We start from the raw sequence: 23,762 nt of genomic DNA on the forward strand, positions 1-23,762 counted from the left end.
TAACAGTTATTAACAAAAAGTTAGAGCTGAACTTCTTACATTAACTTAAGGTAGTCCTGAAGTAGTCTCTCTCTCTCTCTCTCAGGTAGTTTCCCTCTCCCCTCACCCCTATCTTTCTGTTTGTCTCAGCCTCTGCATTTCTATCTTTTCCTATCTTAACTACTGATTCAAATAGTTGGTAACACTCTGCTCCACAAAAATTTGACTTTCCTGCACTAACCTAGAGGAAACCCTCCAATATAAATATTTGGTTCAGTGGGATGCAATTAAGCTGAGTTTTATGACTATGGTTAAATCATTAGATAGTCAGCATCTTGAAAATATCTTATTATATTAGGCACATATTAGGTCGGAACTCATTCATATCTGTTCAGTAAATAAATGAATACAACCTCTTTGAAGATGAGAGCACTAATTTATAAGAGTTAAAAGCCATTTGACTGAGTCATTTAAGACTATAATCTACGTATCTCTGTAGATAACAAAAAACAACAACCACATTAGAAGCTAATATTTATTTACATAAAGTGCCAGACACTGTTCCCAATACTTTATATTTATTGATTAATCTCAACATTTTAACATTCTTCTTAGGAGCTTTTATTCAACATTCCTAAGAGATGCTTTATTATTTTCTTTTACAGATAGGAAACTGAGACCCAATTAGTTAAGTTGTCCAAAATTATACATTTAATGAGTAAGGAGTCTAGATTCTGAGGCTATGCTATTAAAATCAGCTTTTCATACATATATTTTCCAAGTATTTTCTAAAATTGTCAGTCATTTGGAGTTCCACTGGATGGACAGATGAGAAATCAAGGTGTCTCTCTGATATTTGGGGAACTAGTAAAAGTTCTGATTCTGGTGGTGGCGGCAGTTAGTGGAACTGGGTACCACCCACCACCTCTCTCCTAGCTGATGAATGACTCAGAGGTGTCATTCAGTTGATGAATAATAGAGGTGAAGACTACTCTCATCACCAGTGTTATTTATGCATCCCTCCTCTCCTGCTTTGCCTTGTACCACCTGTTCCTTGCCAATACCGAGGGGCTCCATACTTCCAACAAACTTTAGACTGAATTGTATCTTAGCAGCTTGAGTCTGGAGCTCATTTCCTTTTCTTCTCTTCCTCCCACATAAAGGTGGTTAGTGGCTGAGAGGTGTTCAGGAAGCGCTAGGCAGAGAGATTGAGAAAAGAAGCTGAGGCTGGGAGGATGCAGAATGGAGAGCAACTGATTAGGCATTCTTGAGAATTATAAAAATCATGAAGAGATAAAATGAAGGGGAATAGTGATATGTGAGTAGGAGGAGAGAAATGTGGAGAGGCACAATGTAAGTGAGGAAGCTCAAGTAGGAAACTGGCAGAAGCAGGCAGGTGGGCTGAGTGGGATGGAGTCAAGAAGGAAGACAGCTGTATTAGGATATTGTCAGATTGATCCAGAAGGGAGAGAACAGATGGTCATATTTTCCCTTTCTAAACTGCAAGTGCTGTCTTTGCAAAGTCAGATTCATTCAAAATATTCTTGTATGGGCTAGAAATACAACAAGGCATTGTTCTGAGAGCACAGAAAAAAGCAACACTGTGAAGCAATTGTAATTCCAGTAAATGACAGGCCAAATGTTGCTGGGTGTTTAATACGTCTAGAAGCTGTTTCCTCAGGACTTATTGAATCACAGGGTCTAAGGATTCAATCCACTTTATGATTTTCAGGTTGGCTAGAGTTAGGAAATATCTTAATTGATGATTATTTTCTGATTATATCAGTGAGGGAACACTGTTGTATTAAAGATACCGATTTTCAGTTTTCATAGTAAATATATTTAAAAACACTTAAATCTGAAGAAGGTAAATGACCAACAGGAAAAACAAATACTGTTTCTACAGAAATTAGCTTATGGGACCAGAGGATCTGTGTGGTAATCAGAATTACCAGGTACCTGGTACAGGTACCTGGTCCAGGTCCCACCAGCAAAATGTTGGGAAATTATGTACCAGGAAAAGAGGAGTAAGTCTGGGACTTATAACCTGTTCAGCAGGGAATTGAATCTGTGATATGGGCTTCATGAAGTTGTCGTTCATCTGATCTTTTGATAATGAGGGAGGGAAAGCTCAGGTGAAAATAATAGATGGATAGTTCATGAAAGGTAGGGGCAGGACCAAATCCCTGGGATCATGCAGCTAAGAAGAGCTGAACAAAGATGGAGCCGGCTTGATGGTTCAGAACTGAATGGAGATTGGACCTGCATGGACCAGAGAATATAGTGGTTTGAAGGACCTGTACTTTCTTTGGTAAAGACTTCTGAAATATGAGTAGGTTGGCATGTGAGTTATGATTTTGGAGGCTTCAGGTTGACCTGAGAAACATGATAATAGAACTCTACAGAAAGGTGATTTACAGTGAGCCTTCCTTAATGCATTAGGTGACTGTTCTGGGCTGAATTTAGGAGCCTACTCTGGAGGGGTAGATGAAGATTGAGCCTTCACCAGTCTCTGAGGGTACAGTTTTTTCTAGTGAGTAATGACCAGAAGGGAGTATGAGAGGAGCTTCCAGGATGTTATGATATTTGGACCCTTGATCTGAATTTTGGTTACCTGAGTGTTCATTTTAGAAAATCCATCAAATTGCACATTTATGTGCACTTTTAAATATTTATTATACTTTAATACGAAGCTAAAAATACAAATACCTGAACCTCTCCTTACAATCAAATCAAAATCTATGGAAATTTGGCTGAGTTCTTAATCTTTAAAAAGTTTTCTAATTGATTTGGACAGGAAGCCAGAGTTGAGCATCACTGAGAAAAAGCTATACACACATATCCACACTGTACACCTCCATCCTGCAAAAGTGAATCTTCTCCTTGCTTAATTGTTGGAAAGCAGAATATGGTATAGAGTTCTGTGCTGTATAATATGGTAGGCAAAACATTTGAAATTTGGCTAGTCTGGATTGAAATCAGCCAAAACAGACACTGGATTTTGAAGAATTGTTCTGAAATAAAGAATGTGCAATAATTTTTATATTATGTATTGAACAACCATATTTTAAATACATTGAGTTATTTTGCTGCTTTCTATTTCTTAATGTGGCTATGGAAAATGTAAAACTACATGTTCAGCTCGTATTGTTGTTCTATTGGGTAGCTTATGTGTAGTTGAAAGAGCATGAGAATTGTCATCTGAGAAGATGGACACAATTTTCAGTCCTGCCTTTGTAACACAAAACCTACATGGCCTTAGACAAGGCTCTTATGTTGTCTGAGTCTTAGACTGCTCATTTATAAGGAAATAAATATATCCATATTTCAGAGTAACTGTGAAAAAAAAGAGGTAATATAGTCAAGCATCTGAAACATGTTCAGAACATAACAGTTACTATTACTCTGAGACAAGTCTTCTACCCCCTTTCTATAGTGCTATATAAAAAGACATCTTTCTCTTATACTTGAATCACATGTTGTAAGTGGAGACACATGGTGCCTTTAAAAACTGAGGAGTGAATCAGGGCATGAGTAGGAGACAGTATGGATAAAGGACAGCAGCAGCTGCTTTGCCAGAAAGAACACTGTCTGTGCATCATCATATGCACCTCTGCTGCTTCTCATTTACCCTCCGACATCTCTTCGGCTTTTCCAGCTACTGAATTATTAACCTTTGAATAAGTCCTATGTCTGCTTTTATCTCTAGCCCTTAGCCTACCTTAAAAAATTTAACTTTCAGAATTCTTTCATTTCCGTTAGACTTCTCAGCATGAGCCTTATCTACGACTCAGGGTCCTTGTGTGTGGGGCATGCCTTGAAGTTTACACTTTTCTCTCTGATCTGGGAGCTGGACTGCTGACCACTTCTGAACTATTCAGGCACATCTTCAAATCCTTACTGACTTTCATCAGCTTTGGGGACTTCCAGGTCCTTCTCCATAGAGTCTCAGATTTCTTCTCCCCCTGGCCCAGTGTCTCTCCTCAAACTTACCGCCTACACACTGTGTTCTGGCTAACAGGAATAATTTTTAAATTATATGATCTTATGTTTTCCTACCTGTGTACTTTAGTTTATATAAGTTTTTCTACATTGAATGCCTAATTTTTCTTTCTTCAGTGAAATACATATTACAAGAAATAATTTCACTGATTTCTTCTTCATAATATATAGGATGTCCCATGTTCATTTGTTACTATTTAGCAGTTTCAGACATTTATCATAGATACATATGTGCTTCTGTTACCATTTATATTTAATGAATATCCTTTAATAAACCTTCGAGTCCCCCGTGGCCTCCTCTTTGTATGGAGCCTAATCCAAAAATGTCTCATCTGAAAACCAGAAATAATTGAAAAGAATTTCCAACATTTACTTATATACCTTTTAAGATATTAAAGAAGATCTAATTTAGAACCTATAAAAGGTTTTTTTCTCTCCTTCCAGTTTTGTTTCATTCTGTATTTTCATTTAAACATCTTACTTGTCAAACCTCTCAAACTTATTTTAAAAACTTATTTCACTGCTTTTAAAATCCTTCCTGTAATTCTTTATTCTAAATTATGCATGTTGTCTTAAACACATTAATGTTAAAAAATTTTTAAAAAATCTGTTACAATCATTTCCTGGTTTATTCTCAAGAAAGAAAACCTCTAGTATTTTTTAAGAATCTTCTTTTTCCTTTTATTACTCTAACTTGTATGTCTATTCTCCCAATTCTGTGTTGCAAAAGGCCTAGGAATCAGCTGAGAAAAAACTAAATTCCCATTAAAGAGTGGAATTGAACAATATGTTCTTAAAAGAAAGATGGAGTGGTGATGGGGTAAGACTGGAAATACTGATAGAAAAACTATGGTCCCCATCATTATTTCAGTTTTTATTGGTCTATTGGATTATGTGGTCTTTTAAAAATTTCACTCTTATTGCATCTAACAAAAAAGACTTAGTAAATGCTCAAATTTTATTTCATAGACAAATTTGATGATTTAGTAAGTTGTATTTGGGACCACCTGAGAAGGCAGAATCAGCTTATGTTGTCCTTCTTTAGCTACCGGTATTTTTTACCCTTTACACTTCATGGTTATATATTGGCTTGTGAATTTCAAAGAGGATGTGGGATAAAGGAAAACTTAGAAATTCAACAGGACAGTCATAATAATCACACCATCCTACTCAAGCAATGTGTAAAATGAATCATGGCAGCCAAAGTTTAAACATATTCTATTAGCAGTAACCTACATCATCACCTTTGTCAGTCTTATTTCTTTATTTCAGAGTCCAAAAATTCACAGTACTTCTTTAGTCTTATTAGATCTCCAAAGTTAATTTTATTACCAGTGTTTTTGTTTTTTTAAAAGATACACTATTCAGGAAAGTCTTTAAGTTTCTTCACATGTATATCAGTGAGTTTTCTTTCTTGAGCATATAAAAATGTATTTCTTAATACCTTTCTACTCTTTTCCCTCTTTTTTTCTATGAATTCCTGATACTGAGGTTTATTCTATTATTATTAGAACTCTCATTTCTTTAGGCTAAGTGCATTTCTGTAAAGGCATATTCTCAAAAACTCAGTGAACTTTTGTTCAAGGCCTGCAAGATCCTTCCTGGAGATCTTCCTCTTTGAACAATGTATTTCTTAGGCCAAGAGAGTAAGATATAATCCCCTTTTCACTCTTCTTAATTCCAGCAAACTGAAGAGAATTCCTGCTACAGAATTCTCAGAAATAACTTTACCAAAGACATTATTTAGCTGGATGACTTACCTTAATTTGCTCGTCTAGTTATGTGTTGTCCTTTTGGACATCTCGTTTCTCTATGTCATATCAAATCTGTGTGTGTGTGTGTGTGTGTGTGTGTGTGTGTGTCTGTGTACAAATGCAGCACATCAGTTTGTGTCACAAATGTTAAAATAGTTATTCTTGTAGAAACCAGAAAAAATGGTGATAGAAAACAAGCTTTTTTTTCCCTCTGCAATGTAATATTCTTGAGAGTTCACTATTTTCAACCATCAATTTTATCTCTGAATTGCATTTTTCCCTAACTGATCTATGTGTAGATTCTGTCTCTTAACTTTATTGTGAGCTTCAGAAGGGCAGATATTATTTATTTATAAACATTTACTGAATAATAAACAATGAGGATACAAAGATGAATAAAAGAGGGTTGATGCCCTCAAAAAGCTCACACTCAAGGTGGAGAGATATGCATGTGAGTAAACAGCTATGATAGAGAGATCCATTTGTGGATAAATTGTTAGAGAGCAAGGAGTATAGAATAGCTGATTTCCTAGGGTAGATCTTGGGAATGGATATGTGAGTCAGAAAGACTCTACCAAAAAGGATGAAATGAGGCATAGTCTGAAAGGATCAATGAGATTTTGCCAACAAGCATGAAGCATGTTTTAGGAACAGGATAAAAGCTAACACAGAGCAAGGAGTTATACACAAATACAATGTGGTACTTATACCATAAAGTTTTGTCTGGCTAAACTTAAGGATTTTTTAATTAGGAGAGATACATGATCAGAATAATGTATCAGAGCAATACATTTGGTGGCAAGATGGCTAGAAAGAGTGCTGGATAAGGCAGGTCATTGAATTATAACAGATAAGTAATGATTGAAAGGATTGGAGTGCAGATAAAAAGAGGGTAGTTTCAATAAATAGTGAATAATTAGACTCCATTGACCAAAAAACAAACAAACAAATCAGAGGAAGAAGAGCTAAAAGAGCTCCAAGAATTTTGATTTAAGGTCAGTGGAAAATCAGTGCTACCATGATCTGAAATCTGCAGCATATGAGGAAAAGCAGGTTTGAAAATGCATTCATGCACTGGATTTAGTATTAGAACACTGAATTTTAAATTTTTTTTAGCGATCCATGAGGAGTGACTCCTGGGCTAGAGATCAAGATGTGAGATTCACCATAGGGAATGTAGCTGCTGATGTGGGAGTGGAAGAAGTCATCTGGAGAGAGAGATTAGAGAAGAGGAATGAGAATGGAAACCCAGGGAACCATTAAACTTAGTTGGGAGGTAGACAAGGAGGAACTAGTCTTAGGAGAGTGAGAAGGTGTCAGGGAGAAAGGAACAAGAAATCACTAAAGACACCTGGAAGAAAAAGGAAGGTGAACGAAAAATTTTTAAAAAATTCCATGGTGAACCAGATTAACTGTCATTGAGTAGGCTAATGAAACATACAAACATGACCCATTGCATTTGGGGACAGATATATTTGTTTAGGCATAATTCAGAGAAGTACAGCAAGACTGGGATTTTACTCATACATGGCTGCTGTTTAGAGGAATAGTGATATCATTAACATTTATCCAAGAGTGTAATGGAACACAGAACTTTGCAACATCCCAAGATAATCTTGCCCATCCATGAACATCTAGGCTCTACGTTGGTGCCCAGATATGTGACAACTACCCCTGTAAAGAAATGAGTACTATAGGATCTGAGTACATAGCAAGCAAACATGGGGAGATTGTGGTCACAGAATAAGGGCATATTCATACATAATGGAAGTTCTATCTTTGAGAGAACACTGACTTTTTCTTGATATATGTTGATTCTATATAGTCAAAAAAGACTTTATTATGCAGTGATACCCTCTCATACTAGTATTAATTAAAAATATAAAAGAAATAAATTTGATTTAAGGTGAATCTGAGTCCTCTGAATCATCATCACCTTTTAATTTCCACATTGGTCAGAGATTCAATGACAGTAACAGACTCAATGAGCTACTAAAGATGTCATTGATAATGAGAAAAATTTTACTGGAAGCCAAATTGCAAAATAATAAGAAATAAGGAGGAGAAGAAGCATGAAAATGGGAGTATATATTACTATTTTGAGAAACATAACTAATGAAGTAAACAGAGGAAATGGAAAACTTGAGCACATTTGTGAAAAATGGTAAAGTCAGTAAAGAAAAAAGGATAATTAATAGATCTCCTGTTAAAGTCAGAATAAAATTGTTTAAAAACATCAAGTGAAGGAATAAATCTTAGCCAGAATGTGGGAAGCTTCCTCTGTCCCCAGGGACATAAAAAGTGAATGCTGTGCAGCACTTACATTCAGACTGAGGTTGCAAACAATGAATAAGCATTGTTTTAAACTTTTTACAGTCATCCAGAAGACAAGCAAAGAGAAACGAGATGGTCTAATTGATTTTGATGGGGCAGAGATGGCAGAAAGGCAAGAAAATGTGGCACCTGAGGAGCACCTAGGAGAAAGATGAACAATGGATTCTAGTCTAGGACTAGGACTAGGGCTAGGACAAAGGTTGCTGAGGAAGCATCCATATTAATCCAGTCAGAAAGATGTGTTGCAAATTAGGAAGTTAATAGGTTATAGTCAAATAATTTTGTTAATTTTGACTTTAGTATTAAAGATGAAAAGGATCCCAAATCCCCAAGCCTGAACTAGACAGATACAAGAAATACACAAGGAGAAGAGACACTAGAGGCTCTTGTTTCACTGGCTGGCATTTTTTTGGTCTCAAAACCTGTGTAGTGTTTTATCCTTGCAATCTGAGTAAGGTGAACTTACATATTTATATCCCCTTTTGCTCTTTGAGCTGTAGAACTTGCCTGGATTCAGGCTAAGTACAGTTTGATGCCTGCTTTCTCCCAAGCTCCACCTGGGTCTCTGGTCATTACTGTCTGTATGTGATAAAGATAAAATGATGGAGAGAAACACTAAGAAAAGAAGATAAGCTCTCTTTGCTTCTCTACCCTAAAATGTTAAGCTCTCTTTGCTTCTCTACCCTAAAATGTTACCCTTAATGCAGTAAAACCATGGGTGTCTGTGAGGACTGCATTTTGTTCCTGACTCATTTCAAAGCCTTGCAGTGGAGTGGGCAGGGTGGGTGCATCAGGAAGCCTTGAATTTCTAGATCAGATCTAAAGTGGTGGGGTTGCAGGTGGGTGGAAAAAAAGGATCAAAGTCATGTAGAAACTTATTTTAAGAGAAAGAGTGTTTGTGTGTGAATGTGTCTTTATGCGGAGGGGTAGAGGGTGGGTGCTGTAAAAACTTTCCAGGAATTCTGATAAACACCTGTCTTTCTCCTGACTGAAAATCATCTCCCTGCACATAAGCAAGTAAGAACCATAGGCATGGTATTGGGGCTTAAGGTCTAGGAGGTGGGATGGTTCTGATAGTTGACAAAGACCAGGAAGGGGGCTACTTGAGTGGAATGGAGTTGAAAATGATTATTGTAAAGGCCAGGAAAGAGTGAACCTGGAGTCCTAGCTTTGTCCACTGCAGGATGACTGAGGCATTGAATTTCTCTTTTATCACCTGCAGCACTCTCTAACACCAAGTACATAGTGTTAATTCAATAAATACTCTTAATAGACTGTGTACATTTCAGAAAAATGTGTTACTTTTAATTATCAATTATGTGAGCATGCAACATTGATAAATACAAAAGTCATACAAGCTCACAAATGACTTCAGAGACTGCCACCCTTATAATTAAAGAACAATTTAGGGTCTATTAAGACATCATAAATCATAGATCCTTTCTTATTTTCACTTGATGATTACACATTTTCTCTCTACTGCTACTATGTGTTTCACTTAGAAGCTTTGCTGCCCAGCAGTTACATTTCTTTATCCATTATTGTTTCCCTGAAGAGAAACAGTATCGTTCATCTTCTAAAATGGTACATTGCTACCGTGTCTAAGTAAGACTCAAGTATAGGGCATTTACCATTTACTGTTCTGGGAGTATTATCTGCAAATTGGATTTCAATCTCTGTTATTTGTTGGAAAAATATTCATATGAATTTATGATAACAATATGTTGGCATAGGATGCTTACAATTGATAAAAGGTAAATTTAACAATTTCATGCTTATTGTAAATAAGTCAAAAAACCAAAGTCCCCATGTTTGTTGGTAATTAAACAAAATGAGTAGCATGAAACAAAGACTATGATTCATGGCTGGGTGTAGTGGCTTACGCCTGTAATCCCAGCACTTTGGGAGGCCGAGGCAGGCAGATCATGAGGTCAAGAGATCAAGACCATCCTGGCCAACATGGTGAAATCCCCATCTCTACTAAAAATACAAAAATTAGCTGGTCATGGAAGCATGTGCCTATAGCCTCAGCTACTTGGGAGGCTGAGGTAGGAGAATCACTTGAACCTGGGGTGCGGAGGTTGCAGTGAGCCGAGATCACATCGCTGCACTCCAGCCTGGTGACAGAGTGAGATTTCGTCTCAAAAAAAAAAAAAAAAAAAAAAAAGCAAAAGAATCATTCTATGTTTACAGACCACATGCCAGAAAAATGCCTTCTGGGAAATATACACCCCAAATAAGATATAATTGAATTTCTTTTTTTTTTAAAGGTATACTTTGTATGACCTACTCATATCTGAGTTATTTCCCATCTAGAGCCTTAAGAAAGGCCATTTCTCCTTCTGGGATTCAGCTTCCTTCTCTAAACTATGGAGGCCAAAGAAGTTCATCTCTGAAAGTTCCCTTACAGCTCTGCAGTTGGCTCTAATTTTATGACATGTGCACTAGAAAGCTCCTTGGTGACAAACATGGGTTCAGATCCTAAGTTCCTCACTTACTAGCTTTTTAAGCCTCTAAAGGTGATACTTTATGGAGTGCTAATATTTTAATCTGTGAAATTGGATAAAAATACCACACTAATAGAATTGTCTGAGGATCAAATGGGAGAATATGTGCTGCAAAACCATTAGCATATGAATAGTTGGTTAATAGGCATCCAATGCTCTGGTTTCCTGCCCTTTCCTTCTCTCTTTAAAAATTCAGATCCATGTATATTCTTGACTTGCAAATAAAAGAAATTAAAATAAAATTTGGAAGATACTGTGGATAAGCAAAGTTTATAAGATGTAGACATTTTGGAAAATTAATTTTTATCTCCCCAGCTTGGGAAAGCCTTTGGGTTTCGATATAGCAGACAAAGCAGTGGTAATAAGTCAAACTAAATCAAAGGCTCCATATGACTTTGCAATTTAGCACTATTTGTATATTCAAAGACAAGCATGGCACCACATGCATGAATAATAGTATATCACATAGGAACATAAACCTTCCACATATACTCAGCACTGGTTCTAAACTTTACAAAATCACATAAAATCAGTTTGGAATTTCACAACCTTAAGAAAGAAGAGAAATTTAGGTTCACAAGAAACTTATTAAAATATTAAATGAGGATACTGAAAACTGACTGTAGAAGTTGGATGGTTTAAACAGATTACCAGAGATTGCCTAAAATAAGCCTAGAAACCTCTTTTCTCACTTGTGAGTCTGTTAATGGGTGATGTGTTTGAATTTTACTGGGTACCTCGCTTCTTGGCCTTTTGGCTAAGATCAAGTGAATTTTACTGGGCATTTTGGCCCCTGATGGATTAGATAGAAGGATAGCATTTTAAAATTTAATCTTTCCTCTTCCTGCTCTTGGAAAGGCTGACATTATTAACTTCTTTTCTAGTAGTATCTGATTGAGGACTAAATGCCACCCATGCCCTTACTTCCAGTCATTTGAAGTGTCCTGTAGAAGGAGATGTGAGCAGACTTACCTTTTATCCTGTATGTAATTTTACATAGAAAAGCTGAGTTTCTGGCACAACCACACAGATTACCTATTGAAATTCTGCTCTACCTACTTCATATGGAACAGTATCTAAGTCCTCGAGGACAGCTAAGGGGGCTTGTTGCTGTAAAGTGTCTCCCATTGTCTGCTATTTGTCCAGTAATTCATGAACCATTGGCATAGTACTGGTTCCTTATTTATTACCACTGACAAATGATTTCATAATACTGACCAGAAGCATTACACAGCTCACAAAAACTTTCCATATAAGAACCACGATGTTAAAACACAGCAGAGGCTATCAAACACAGTAGTAACAAGAATTTTGTTAGCTTCTAATGATAATCATTATTGTATCAGAATGCAATTCACACTAATTATTAGTAAAAGTTTACAAACATTAAAAAGTGCATAATAACATTTGGATCTGAGAGGGCTGAAAAAAGACATGAAAACACAACACCAGGGCTTTGCTTTTGTGATTGGTGTCCACATGATTGCAAGGAGATTACTTTTTCCACCTTATTCAGCTTTGTGAAGATAAGTTGTCCTCCAAATTTAAATAGTATCATACAGCATTGTGAGAAATTTGATTCCATAAAACAAACTACTTCCAGTCCTCAGTGTGATCTTGGCTTTTCCTTTATACTTTTCCAATTGTCCAAAATTCTCATATACATACATGTATATATATATTAGATGTGAGAAGTTCTCCACTTGAGAATTAAGCAAAATTGACAGATTGAATTTCAGGCTGTGCAGACACCAAACAGACTGAATTCAGGTAATATTCACATTAATGGATATTTTCAAATGTCTGTCTAATATAGCAATAGAGTTTTGATAAATCTGTTAGACTTAACTCATCAACATACAATGAGCAAGGGGAAAGACTGTTTTTAAAAAGTATGTTCTATCCTGTGTACACCACCACAGCATGGAAAATAAAAAAAAAAGACAGCCCTTTTAAAAATGATTGGTATAAAAATTCACAGTAATGTACATCATTTTGTTTTTCATAAGCAATCAGAGAAGGGGGCAGTGCTGAGCATCTATATTGTATAATACAAAACAGTGTAAATAACACAGCAGTAACACACAGATACATAATGCTAAAAACAGTGCTTTCTGGATCTTTCTTTTACTGGGTGAACACTTGAGCCAGAGATATTTAAACTCTGGTGTTCAATCAACCCTTCGCAATTAGACACAATTAAATCCTCTGACATTGTGAGGGGCCAGATGCTACAGGAAGAATCATCATCTAGGTCGGTGCTACTCTCTATAAGCATTTCATCATATGATCAAGTGAAAGGATCCATACAAAAATGACGCCCAAACAAAAGCCACATGATTTCAACCATTGCTAATGACAGAGGTAGGGAAAAGTCTGCCTGCAGCCACAGCCTCTGCCCCCATTTTTAACATGATAACGAGCAGGTTCCTGCAATGCAGCACAGCCATTTTCTTTTTCCTCTTTTCACTCATGGAAACAAATGCATTCCAGACACTCCTGGAGATTTGAGACATTGTCAGATGTTGCCGAGGGTCAAAGTGGGGTGTTAGCTTTCAGATTTTGCTGCTTCTCCCTGGGCTTCCCCACTTTGTTCTGTAGAACTTCGTTGTGCATCTTCTTCACCTTCTGCAAAAGAAAAATAAAAACAGAATAAAGGCAAAATAAAAATGATTGCTTATATTTACCAACTCTTAATATGTCATATTGGCAACTTCAGAAATACTAAAGAGGCCTGAAACCCTCATAGGGACAAGTGTATTTCTTGGTAGTCAGTTCACCACTAAGAAAACAGCTTAAGTTTTCAAGGACTGATTAATTCTGTGAGCTTGCAATAGCATGACTCAAAAACAAATAATATTCAAATTTTCAGAGTAGTTGGTGATCAGCTAAGCCTCAGATAAACAGCTCAGAAATCTCATGGGCAGTTCATGTCACTTAAATATACTTTCACAGGTTGCAGAAATCAGAAATATATTTAAGCTCAAATCAGATGTGGTAGCATGTTTACCTTTTTATGCCTAATTGTCTTATTTGAATAAATATTTTAAAACTGCATTTTCTGCTTTTTATAGCACTTGACGATAACCTAGCTAATTTCTCAGAGGTTCTATTAGTTCAAAGTAAAAGCAGTATTGGAAAATGAAAGGACACTATGTCAGCTGGCCAGTCCCTTATCAAATAGTTATAATGGCCTCTGGTCTGCCGTTAGAGAACATGTGCACAATTCCAATAAAACCACCCTCATAACTGCACCCTCAGTAGCAATCTTATCCAGTGAACATTAAACCTAAACAATGCTTTCACTCCATATTAGGTCACTTTATATAAGTGCAAGCTGTTGGCAATTCTAGACTCAAAGATTCAAATATCTGCATGCAATATTTGGTTATCAGACAGCCAATATTGGCTTAGTGGACAAAATGTTTTCTGGTGTTGCAATAATATAAATGAATCAATATTTGCTAAGTGTTTGTTATTATAATTCAAATGAAAGCAGGTAAGTGGGCTGGTCCATTCTTTAGACCATAATGTTATAATGCAGTTTCTCCTCTACTCTTAGCAAGTACACACAAAGCACCTCACCATACTCCCACGACATTAAATCTTTATGAAAGTTAAAACCAATTATTCTATATAAAAATATTTTCTTCTAGTAACAGTACCAATGGTATGACCAGACATTATATCTGATTTTCATGCACTATTTTATTATGAGAGCCTCCCATGATGTGCAGATGGCCTGGTTCTGAGATGTGTAGATTAGCATGCCACAGGAACTTGATAAATAGGAGAAGCTTTTGGTAACCAAAGAAATAAAGTCAAATTAGGGCTACATAAGACAGTAGAATATTTAAGGATGAAAGAGATTGTATAAATACAAGATTGAGGAATTTGATTCTCATGGGGCTTGAGACCTTGTAGGTGTCTGGGGACACTTTTCAGAGCTTGGCATTATGCTGCAAACATAGAGGGTGTTGCTATATAGATGCTATTAACAAATAAAGGTAAATGTGAAATAGCAATATTGCTGAGTATAAGCTAAAATGAAGCTGAAACATTTACAAATTACAAAGGAAATTCCTTGCAATTCTCAGTTAGTGATGTTGAGCTTGTCATTACATATTTGTCTTTTTTTATGTTTTAGACCTTCATATTATACAGTTCTTATTTTTAGATTTTTTGTACTTAAAATAAACAAAGTTATTGCTTTTTATACTATGCCTGGCTTTGGACTTTATAATTTGAAGAGAAATAGAAAATGTTGCAGGAGTCTAGTGAATTGCCATTAACATGCAAAAATGTTTAGAAAAGAAGACAATCAGAAGTTTAAAGATAATTTATTTTAAATTAATAATATAACAAAAATTATTTATATTTATTAATATAAAATTTCAATTTATTTTGTAAATGATGTATAATAATTTAATATGTTTTCAGGAAAATTAAACAATCTTGGGGCTAACAATTCTCAACTTCAGGAAAAATAAAAAAGAAGAAATTAAATTACGCCATGAATAAAAATATCTTAATATTAAGAGTGGCTAAAATTAATGCAGGCTATTTAAAATAGCATATTTGTATGAAAAATAACATATAGCCTGGGTGCAGTGGCTCACACCTGGAATCCCAACACTTTGGGAGGCTGAGGCAGGTGGATTACGAGGTCAGCAGTTCAAGACCAGCCTGGCCAAGATGGTGACACCCCGTCTCTACTAAAACTACAAAATTTAGCCAGGTGTGGTGGTGGGTGCCTGTAATCCCAGCTACTCGGGAGGCAGAGGCAGAAAATTGTTTGAACCAGGAGGTGGAGGTTGCAGTGGGCTGGGACTGTACCACTGTACTCTAGCCTGGGTGACAGAGCGAGACTCCATCTCAAAAAAAAAAAAAAAAAAAAGGAAAATATAAATCTTATGAAAGACTTCAGGAAAAATGTATTTATCCATCTCATGTTACCAAATTGGAATAATTCCCTATACAGTCTTTCTCAGAGCTGTTCTGGGAAGTAACTACTGGTGGTAATAATGGCACAACAATGAAACCTAAGATATACACAGGTCTACATATTCCAAAGTGGTGATGTTAAAGTTTTATTATTAATGTGAATTTGAAAAGACCAGTCAGGAACTACTAAGCTTTAGCCATTGAATAAAATACTATCCTTATGTATTTTAAGGTAATGTTGCTGAGCCATTTCATTAATATATATATGTATAAATATATGTGTGTATATACATATAAATGTATATATATATATACACATATATATGTGTGTGTATATATATACACATACACATATACTCTTCAGTTTTCTAATAATCTAAAAGTTTTTCCTTAAAAATTCTAACAGTGAAGACCTATTGAATAATTAGGATTTGGAATCTGAGATAAGTGCTTTCCATGCACATAATATCAGAGTTCCCTAATCATGAATTCTTTTTACTTTTAAAGGTTATTTTTATACAAGTCTTCTCAAGGAAACACATTCAGCTTTGATATCTGCAAAAGCTATGGGTGGAGGAACTATCAAGGGACTTATTTTAATACTCAGAAGTAAAAATGTCAAGTATTTTAATCCATCAGACTTGTTTTTCATTAATAAAGATAGACTCCTTGGGTAAGAATTTAAGGTCAGTAAGAAGACAAATTTTTCACAAACCCGTTCTGTCTGGAAAGGGAAACCAAAAGGCCCTTTTACCTAAGACTTACTTACATAACAGATCACTTTACTTCCATTCTTAATAAAACTCTTCCTGGAGACTCTTTTTTCTAAAATTGTTCTTAGAATTGAAGTCTGTCAGAATTACCTGTGAATCTTGTTAAATATCTATCTACTAAATGTTAGTAAATGTTAGAGGTGGCCAATAATGTCAAAGGTAGGAGCTCCAACTTTCCTAAATACTGAACGTAAGCAATTTCAGAACTTTTACAGAAATTAGGATTAAAAAAACACCATGTGTTTTATTGATTGCATTAATACAATCAGATTAAGGACTCTGCATTTGAGTGGAAAGCCTTCTAAAGGGACATCACTGAAAATAGAGCAGGAGTGATTAAGAGATTAGTCTCAGACTTTCATCTTGCCTTAGACTGTTTAAAACTCTTTATATTAGATTACTTTCAAAGATGGCTTTTAGTGTCTTAATCCCACTTAGTAAAATGCTGCAAATCATTCTATGCTCATAGAGAAATGTGTGCCACATGACTTACCTGTCTTGTTGATATCAAGACCTGCTAATTTCAAGGCTAATTCATTGCTGTTGCCACTTGCAGAGGAAACCAGGATATCATGTATAGCATTTCTTCTACCTGTTCTTCCTGAAGCAATAAAATCTGCATAGGTAGTTTCCACATCAGTCATTGCTACCAAATATCCACATAGCAGGGACTACAATAAAAAGAAAAATTAATGGGTAAATATAATGATAGTCAATGCTAAACATTTAACAAAGACAACTGTTAAACTACTGGCCTAGTATATGAATGTGAAACACTTGGCCTGTTTACAGGTTCACAAAACAAGTAATGCCTTTTCTGGTCCTAAGTATTTAGAACAAAGGTCTGGGAACCTTTAATGTTCAGGGCCTGATAGCGCATATTTAGGCTTTGAGGGTCATATGATCTCTATTCCATCTACTCAACTTTGTCCTTACAGTGCAAAAGCAGCCATAGCCAATATGTAAAACAAATGTAATAAGCAAATCAGGGAATGGGCCAGATTTGGCCTGCATGCCATAGTTTGTTGACATTTAGTTCACATTATAAAATTATCTCTTTCTACTACCATTTTAGTCATTCTTCAACTCCAGAGAGAACTTGAGATCATGTTGGGGGCATTGAGTGAAAAGTGGTTCATCCTAGGGATGAGCAGTAAGTGAGTGCATTGTTTGTATCGTCTGTTAATGCAATGGAACAAAATTCAGTTTTCTTTTTATTACCACTATGATGTCATGCACCCACAATTCTAAATATCTTCAGTGATCAAATACTTCTCCCAGTCCAGAAAAACAACTCCCCATGTACCCCTTGGTAAGTCATTGCTTGAGAGGAATAACAAACACTCTTGATTAAATCTTGGAAATAAAATGTCAAAAGGTACAAAAACAGTGATTACTCAAAACCCTCTCATTTCTATCATTAAAATTGCCATACTGTCCAAAGCAATTTATAGATTCAATGCTATTCCTATCAAAACCAATGACATTTTTTACAGAATTAGAAAAAAAAAGCATTCTAAAATTCATACAGAACCAACAAAGAGCCCAAATGGCTAAAGCAATCCTAAGCAAAAAGAACAAAACCAGAAGCATCATACTAGCCAACTTTATACTACAAGGCTACAGTAACCAAAACAGCACGATACTGGTATAAAAACAGACACAAATACCAATGAAACAGGTTAGAGAACTCAGAAATAAAGCCACACTTACAACCATCTGATCTTCAACAAAGTTGACAAAAACAAGCAATGGGGAAAGAACTCCCTCTTAAATAATTGGTGCTAGGATGACTGGCTAGCCATATACATATTGAAACTGGACCTTTTCCTTTCACCATGTACAAAAATCAATTCAAGGACTAAGTCAATTTAAATTGATTAAAGACTTAAATGTAAAACCTAAAACTGTAAAAATTTTAGAAGAAAACATAGGGAATACAATTCTGGACATAGGCCCTGGCAAAGAATTTATGACAAAGACTCCAAAACAAATTGCCACAAAAGCAAAAATTGACAAATAGGACATAATTAAACTAAAGAGCTTCTGCACAGCAAAATAAACTATCAACAGAGTAAATAGACAAACCACAGAATGGCAGAAAATAGTCTCAAACTATGCATCTGACAAAGGTATAATATCCAGAACTGATAAGGAACTTAGATCAACAAACAAAAAGCAAACAGCCTCATTAAAAAATGGGCAATGGATATGAGCAGACACTTCTCAAAAGAAGACACACATGTGGCCAACAAGCATATGAGAAACTGCCCAACATCACTAATCATTCGAAAAGTGCAAATCAAACCTACAATGAGATACCACCTAACACCGGTCAGAGTGGCTATTATTGATAAGTCAAAAAATAACAGATGCTGGTGAAGTTGCAGAGAAAAGGGAACACTTATACACTACTGATGGGAATATTAACTAGTTCAGCCCCTATGGAAAGCATTTTAAAGATTTCTCAATAAACTTAGACCTACCATTAGACCCAGCAATCACATTAGTGCGTATACACCCAAAGGAATATAAATTATTCTATCATAAAGACACATACACATATATGTTCATCACAGCACTTTACACAATAACAAAGACATGGAATCCACCTAAATGTTCATCAACAGTGGACGAGATCATGTCTGTTGCAGGAACATGGATGGAGCTGGAGGCCATTTTCCTAAGTGAATTGATACAGGAACAGAAAACCAAACACTGCATGTTCTCACTTATAAGTAGTAGCTAAAAATTTAGTGCAAATGGACACAAAGGAGTGAACAATAGACAACAGGGCCTATTTGAGGATGGAAGGTGGGAGGAGGGTGAGGATCAAAAAACTATCTATAGGACACTATGCTTATTACCTGGGTAATAAAATAATCTGTACATCAAACCCCTCAAATATGCAATTTACCCGTGTAACAAACCTGCATATGTACCCCTTGACCCTAAAATGAAAGTTGGAAAGTAAAACAAACAAACAAACAAAACCAAAAACCACCTCATTTCTAAAATCCTGAATTTGGTAATTCCTCTGGCCACAGCCACCTTTTCTTTCTCTTTTCCTCTTGTACTCAGTGAACCAATTCTTTACACTAATGCTGTCTTTAATTCCTTGAACCACTTTTATTTTAGTTTCCCTCTAGGTCCAGTCCTACGTGAATCAGTTACCCACTACTTTTTGTAGTTTTTTTATTAGCATCAAGAAGTCCCTTTGGTCTATTGCTATCTTTACTTTCGTACCTACACTTCACTGCTGGGAAAATACTATAGTATATTTTCTCTGATCTCAGTACTGGGTGGCTGAGTGTTACCAGAAAAAGTCACAAAATTGTGCCAACTGGCTCAACTAGAAATTTTGGACTCTATTATTAGAATACATTTGGATGGAGTTGCTCAGAAATTCTTCTGTTCACCTCCAGTTGACTCTTCCTTATGCTATTCTCTGTGGGAATGATTCCAAACCCTTTCCAGTCTACACACCAGACACCACCTACCTTAAGAGATGACTCTGCATCTTCCTCTGAGAAGACAGGACATCTGTTACAAATTCTCTAAAATTTCTTCCTTTTTCAAACAATATTTTTCTGTATAATCACTATTCTTTCTTTTATGGACAAATTGACCTTTCTTTTTAAGACACACTATTGATTTTATTTCCTTCCACCACTAATGCCATCACCCACTACCTATTAACATGACACATGTTGGAGAATATATTTTCCCTCATTTCCCTCCCTTGATATCCATGTCTAATCACTTGCCAGGTCATATTGGTTTTTATTTGATGCAACTCATATTTACTCCCTGTAAAACATGGGAAAAACATGGGAACATGAACATCAACCAAATACTGAGTTTTTCCATTCCCTGTGTTTCCCTGCATCCCAACCTATCGAAAATGCTGTTATCTCAAAGGCCCTCCAAGCCTGCTGCACAGCCTATGGAACACATTTTGAATTTTTTAGCATTTCTTGATCTGGAAAAGATTTTCATGATCTGGAAAGGACTCACTTGTTTTTTTTTTTTTTTTTTTAACTTCAACCACTTGCGATCATATTTGGCATGTTTTAGAAAAATAAGCAATATTTTTCCAGAGCTTCTCTGCTGGTGTACTGGTTCAAGCCTGTTATTCTACCTGTAAAAGTATTTCCCCAACAAACTTGCTTGTTAAATTTGACTTAGCTCTCAAACCTCAGCCAAACATCATCTCTTTTACCTCATTTCCCTGTCTCTTTAGCAATTTACAGGTTTGATTTGTACTTGTACAGGGCATTTAAATTCTAACTAGCGTTATGGTTACTTCTCCTTCTCAATAGATCTGTTGATGCCGATAAGGTCTATTGGCTCTGACAAGGCAGGAACTGCTTTTGTTAGTATTTTAATCACATACAATTTCTAGCAGAGTCCTTTGCACATGGCCAATGTTAAATAAGAATATGTTGTATAGCACTAATCAGTGAGGAAGAAATACATTAATTGCGTTATATCTGTGGTCACAGGAAACTTTCCTGCTTCCTGATAGTACTACATTACTAAAAACTAAAAATTCATCTACTTCGGTCTAGAAGTTTTTATAGATGAAGAACCTGAGGACCAGATAATTCAAGTGTTCTGACCATATTCACATAGTTAGTGAATTAATCTGCCCATATTCGCAGAGTTAATGGATTAAGTACTTGGAACTCAAGTCTGCAAAGTTTCTGCCCATGCTTTTTACTTTATCATGCAGCCTGTCTATGAGTAAGTCAGAGTTTGAATAAAGTTTTTGACCTTGGAGTAATTCAGTGTTATTAATTGTAAAGACATTTTCATTATATCTGCATTACCATTAACCAACACAGTATTTGGTTTCTGCGTTACTTCAGAGGTTTAGAACTGAACATGCACGTCAACCTAGCAAATACATCTTATAAATATTTTAGGAGAGGTGGCATCCCAAGATATATTCAAGCTCTGTTCACAAAGATTTTCACTCAGCCTCTTTTTATGGCTTTTAAAAACATAGGCTTTAATAAAAAGAACAAGTGCTATTATTTCTCATCTGATAACAATGTTGTAAAGTAGGAAAACAAATCCTCATTTTTCAGATGAAGAAAATAAGTCTCAGAGATTTTAAGTAATCACTAAATCATACATATAATTATGACTTAAACTATGTCTTTGTGTTTTGTGTTAAAGGGCATTCTACTTTGAGGTAAAGGTTTCTGTTTTTTGCCATTATCATTTCTAAATGCAGACTGCCATAATAATACATATCTTTGTAGGGGTTTATATCTAATTCTCCTTGCTGAAAACAATTTTTAAAAGATATGAAATATCAAAAATGAGGCAAAGAAAAGTGGCAAAATTTTCCATGAAAAGATAAGTATTAAAAGAATGTGTCTTGTGCTATGATTTATCTATTTGGGAATTTTAAAAGACCTTGGTAGCGATTCTACTTATATGTGGGTAACCAACAACTTACTTTGTATTTTCCTTTAGTGCACTCCCAAGTAAGGAGCACATGAAGGAATAAATGAGGTAATGAAAGACATAAAAATATTTTGTGCTTACTTTTAAAATCTTCATATATATATATAGCTTTCATTTCAATAGAATGAAAGATAATATCGACAATTATAAGAAGAGCTTATTCCTGTAAAGTTGAAATATATTTTTAGTTTAATGTGCATCCAATTCTGCACCTTTAAAGTAACATGGAAACTAAGTACTGGATATCCAATTACAGTAGCCATTATAATTATTATAATACAAATAGCTATTACTATAAAAGTAATATTTCATTGCTCATTATGTTTTCTTTCTCTAGACAATAGGTCTATTTTCCAATAAAAGAACAATAGCTAACAAAGAGCATACACCAAATACGTGAATGAAGGAAAGCATACAATTACATTTTTAAACAAAATATATACTGTAGACTCCAGATGTTCTCTAGGATTATAGTGATTTTAGTGAATTCCCATTAGGTGCTCAAAAATAGTTATTTTTACCTGCAAGGTGGCTATTTTTTTTAAGTTAAGCATGTAGACATAGGCCTTCTAACTTAGTGATGTGGCTCCAAGAGATAAATATCTTTTACTTCAGGTATACCTGTATAGATAAACTTTTGTTTTGAAAATTTGGTGAATGATCATAAAAATTATGTCTGACAGATATTCAACCGCCCAAAATTACAAAATTCAAAAAAAGTCAAATAAATGTCAGCAGCAGATGGGAGTTTAATAGAGCAGCAACTAGCACATATTCTGACTTTATAAAAATAATCAGGAAAAAATCTGAAAAACGTATTAAAAGTAGACCTTAATTCTTCACTAGAATTTCCTTTCTATGTTGCTATAATTAGAATTTTCTAGACATGACAAAATGATGGTATTGAATACAGACAAGGTAATATGGTGATTTTTTTTTTTTGTATCCAGTTATACAAAAGATCAAATTATACTAATATTCAGCCTCATGGGATAGGGAAAGAGGAAAATGGATATTTTATTATTTAAATACTGAACCATTTAAAGTTATATTAAATTTTAAAGCATAAATCTCTAAAACCTGACATCTAAAAATTCAATCAAAATCTATGAATTAGAAATAAGCTTGCTCTTTCTTTTCTCTCTTCTTAAAACAGCCTCACTCTCTTATTCTTTCGCAACAGAAGCAATATTGCTGCTTTACAAATTCTTTCTTTGTATAATGGATTTCTAAACTGAGCCTCATGATCTGTGTTGAGCTTTTCCTTTCTTGTACTATCTTTTAAAAATACCATACACACAGATTATCTGAGAGAATAAAGCAAAAGGTATTACTATAGTAGAATTTACAGATTTAGATAGATTTCAAGAGGCTATGAAATATATGTACTTACGTCCCCTGTGTTAAACAAACTGAAGTGTTCCACATCGATGGATTCTAGAAGTTAGGCCTATGATGTTGCTAAAATGATTTTTATAGTGACATTGAGTCATGAGCCAAATGGTGACTGGATAACATGCTAATTTTACTCCTGTAAATGGGACACATGAAATGAGACTCACAGACTTGGAGGAAAGAATGGAGAGAATGTCATCAGCATGCACTGAAGACTTCTCTTTAATCTGAATAGTATGGTTTATTTTAATTAAGAAAGAAAGTAAGAAAGATAAAGAAAGTAATTCCCTTTTTTCCACTATTACAAATGCAATTATATAACTTCTCAACTTTGATTTTGTAAAATCATGGGAAGTATGTTTAAAAGCCCTTGAGTAGTTTACTATGTGTTTGCCATAATAATACATGTCTTTGTAGGGGTTTATATCTAATTCTCCCTGCTGAAAACAATTTTTAAAAGATATGAATTATCAAAAAGTAGGCAAAGATGAGGTATACTAACTTGGTTTACATTAGTATATCTTAATTGCTTTGGTCTCAGATATCTATTATGTTCTCAAAAATTATGAAGAACCCCACTTAGCTTTCACTCACCA

At 35.2% G+C, this 23,762-nt stretch overlaps 1 protein-coding gene across 2 annotated transcripts in view; it reads right to left on the reverse strand.

Moving 5' to 3' along the window:
* Positions 1–10,337: 10,337 nt before the first annotated feature.
* PKIA (cAMP-dependent protein kinase inhibitor alpha) overlaps positions 10,338–23,762 on the reverse strand; it is an 85,740-nt gene continuing 72,315 nt past the window's right edge. Inside the window, exons 1-3 of one of the 2 annotated variants that reach the window (XM_017521883.2) lie at positions 23,165–23,268; positions 16,787–16,964; positions 10,338–13,204 (exon numbers count right to left, since the gene is read on the reverse strand). In XM_017521883.2, the coding sequence (XP_017377372.1) occupies positions 13,125–13,204; positions 16,787–16,937 (231 nt within the window). In that variant the 5' untranslated portion in view covers positions 16,938–16,964; positions 23,165–23,268 and the 3' untranslated portion in view covers positions 10,338–13,124. Of the gene's footprint in view, positions 13,205–16,786; positions 16,965–23,164; positions 23,269–23,762 lie in introns of those variants that run through there. The other variant, XM_017521884.2, reaches the window with a different exon arrangement.

This window comes from Cebus imitator, unplaced genomic scaffold (genome assembly GCF_001604975.1).
Source record: "Cebus imitator isolate Cc_AM_T3 unplaced genomic scaffold, Cebus_imitator-1.0 Scaffold22, whole genome shotgun sequence".
Lineage (NCBI taxonomy): Eukaryota > Metazoa > Chordata > Mammalia > Primates > Cebidae > Cebus > Cebus imitator.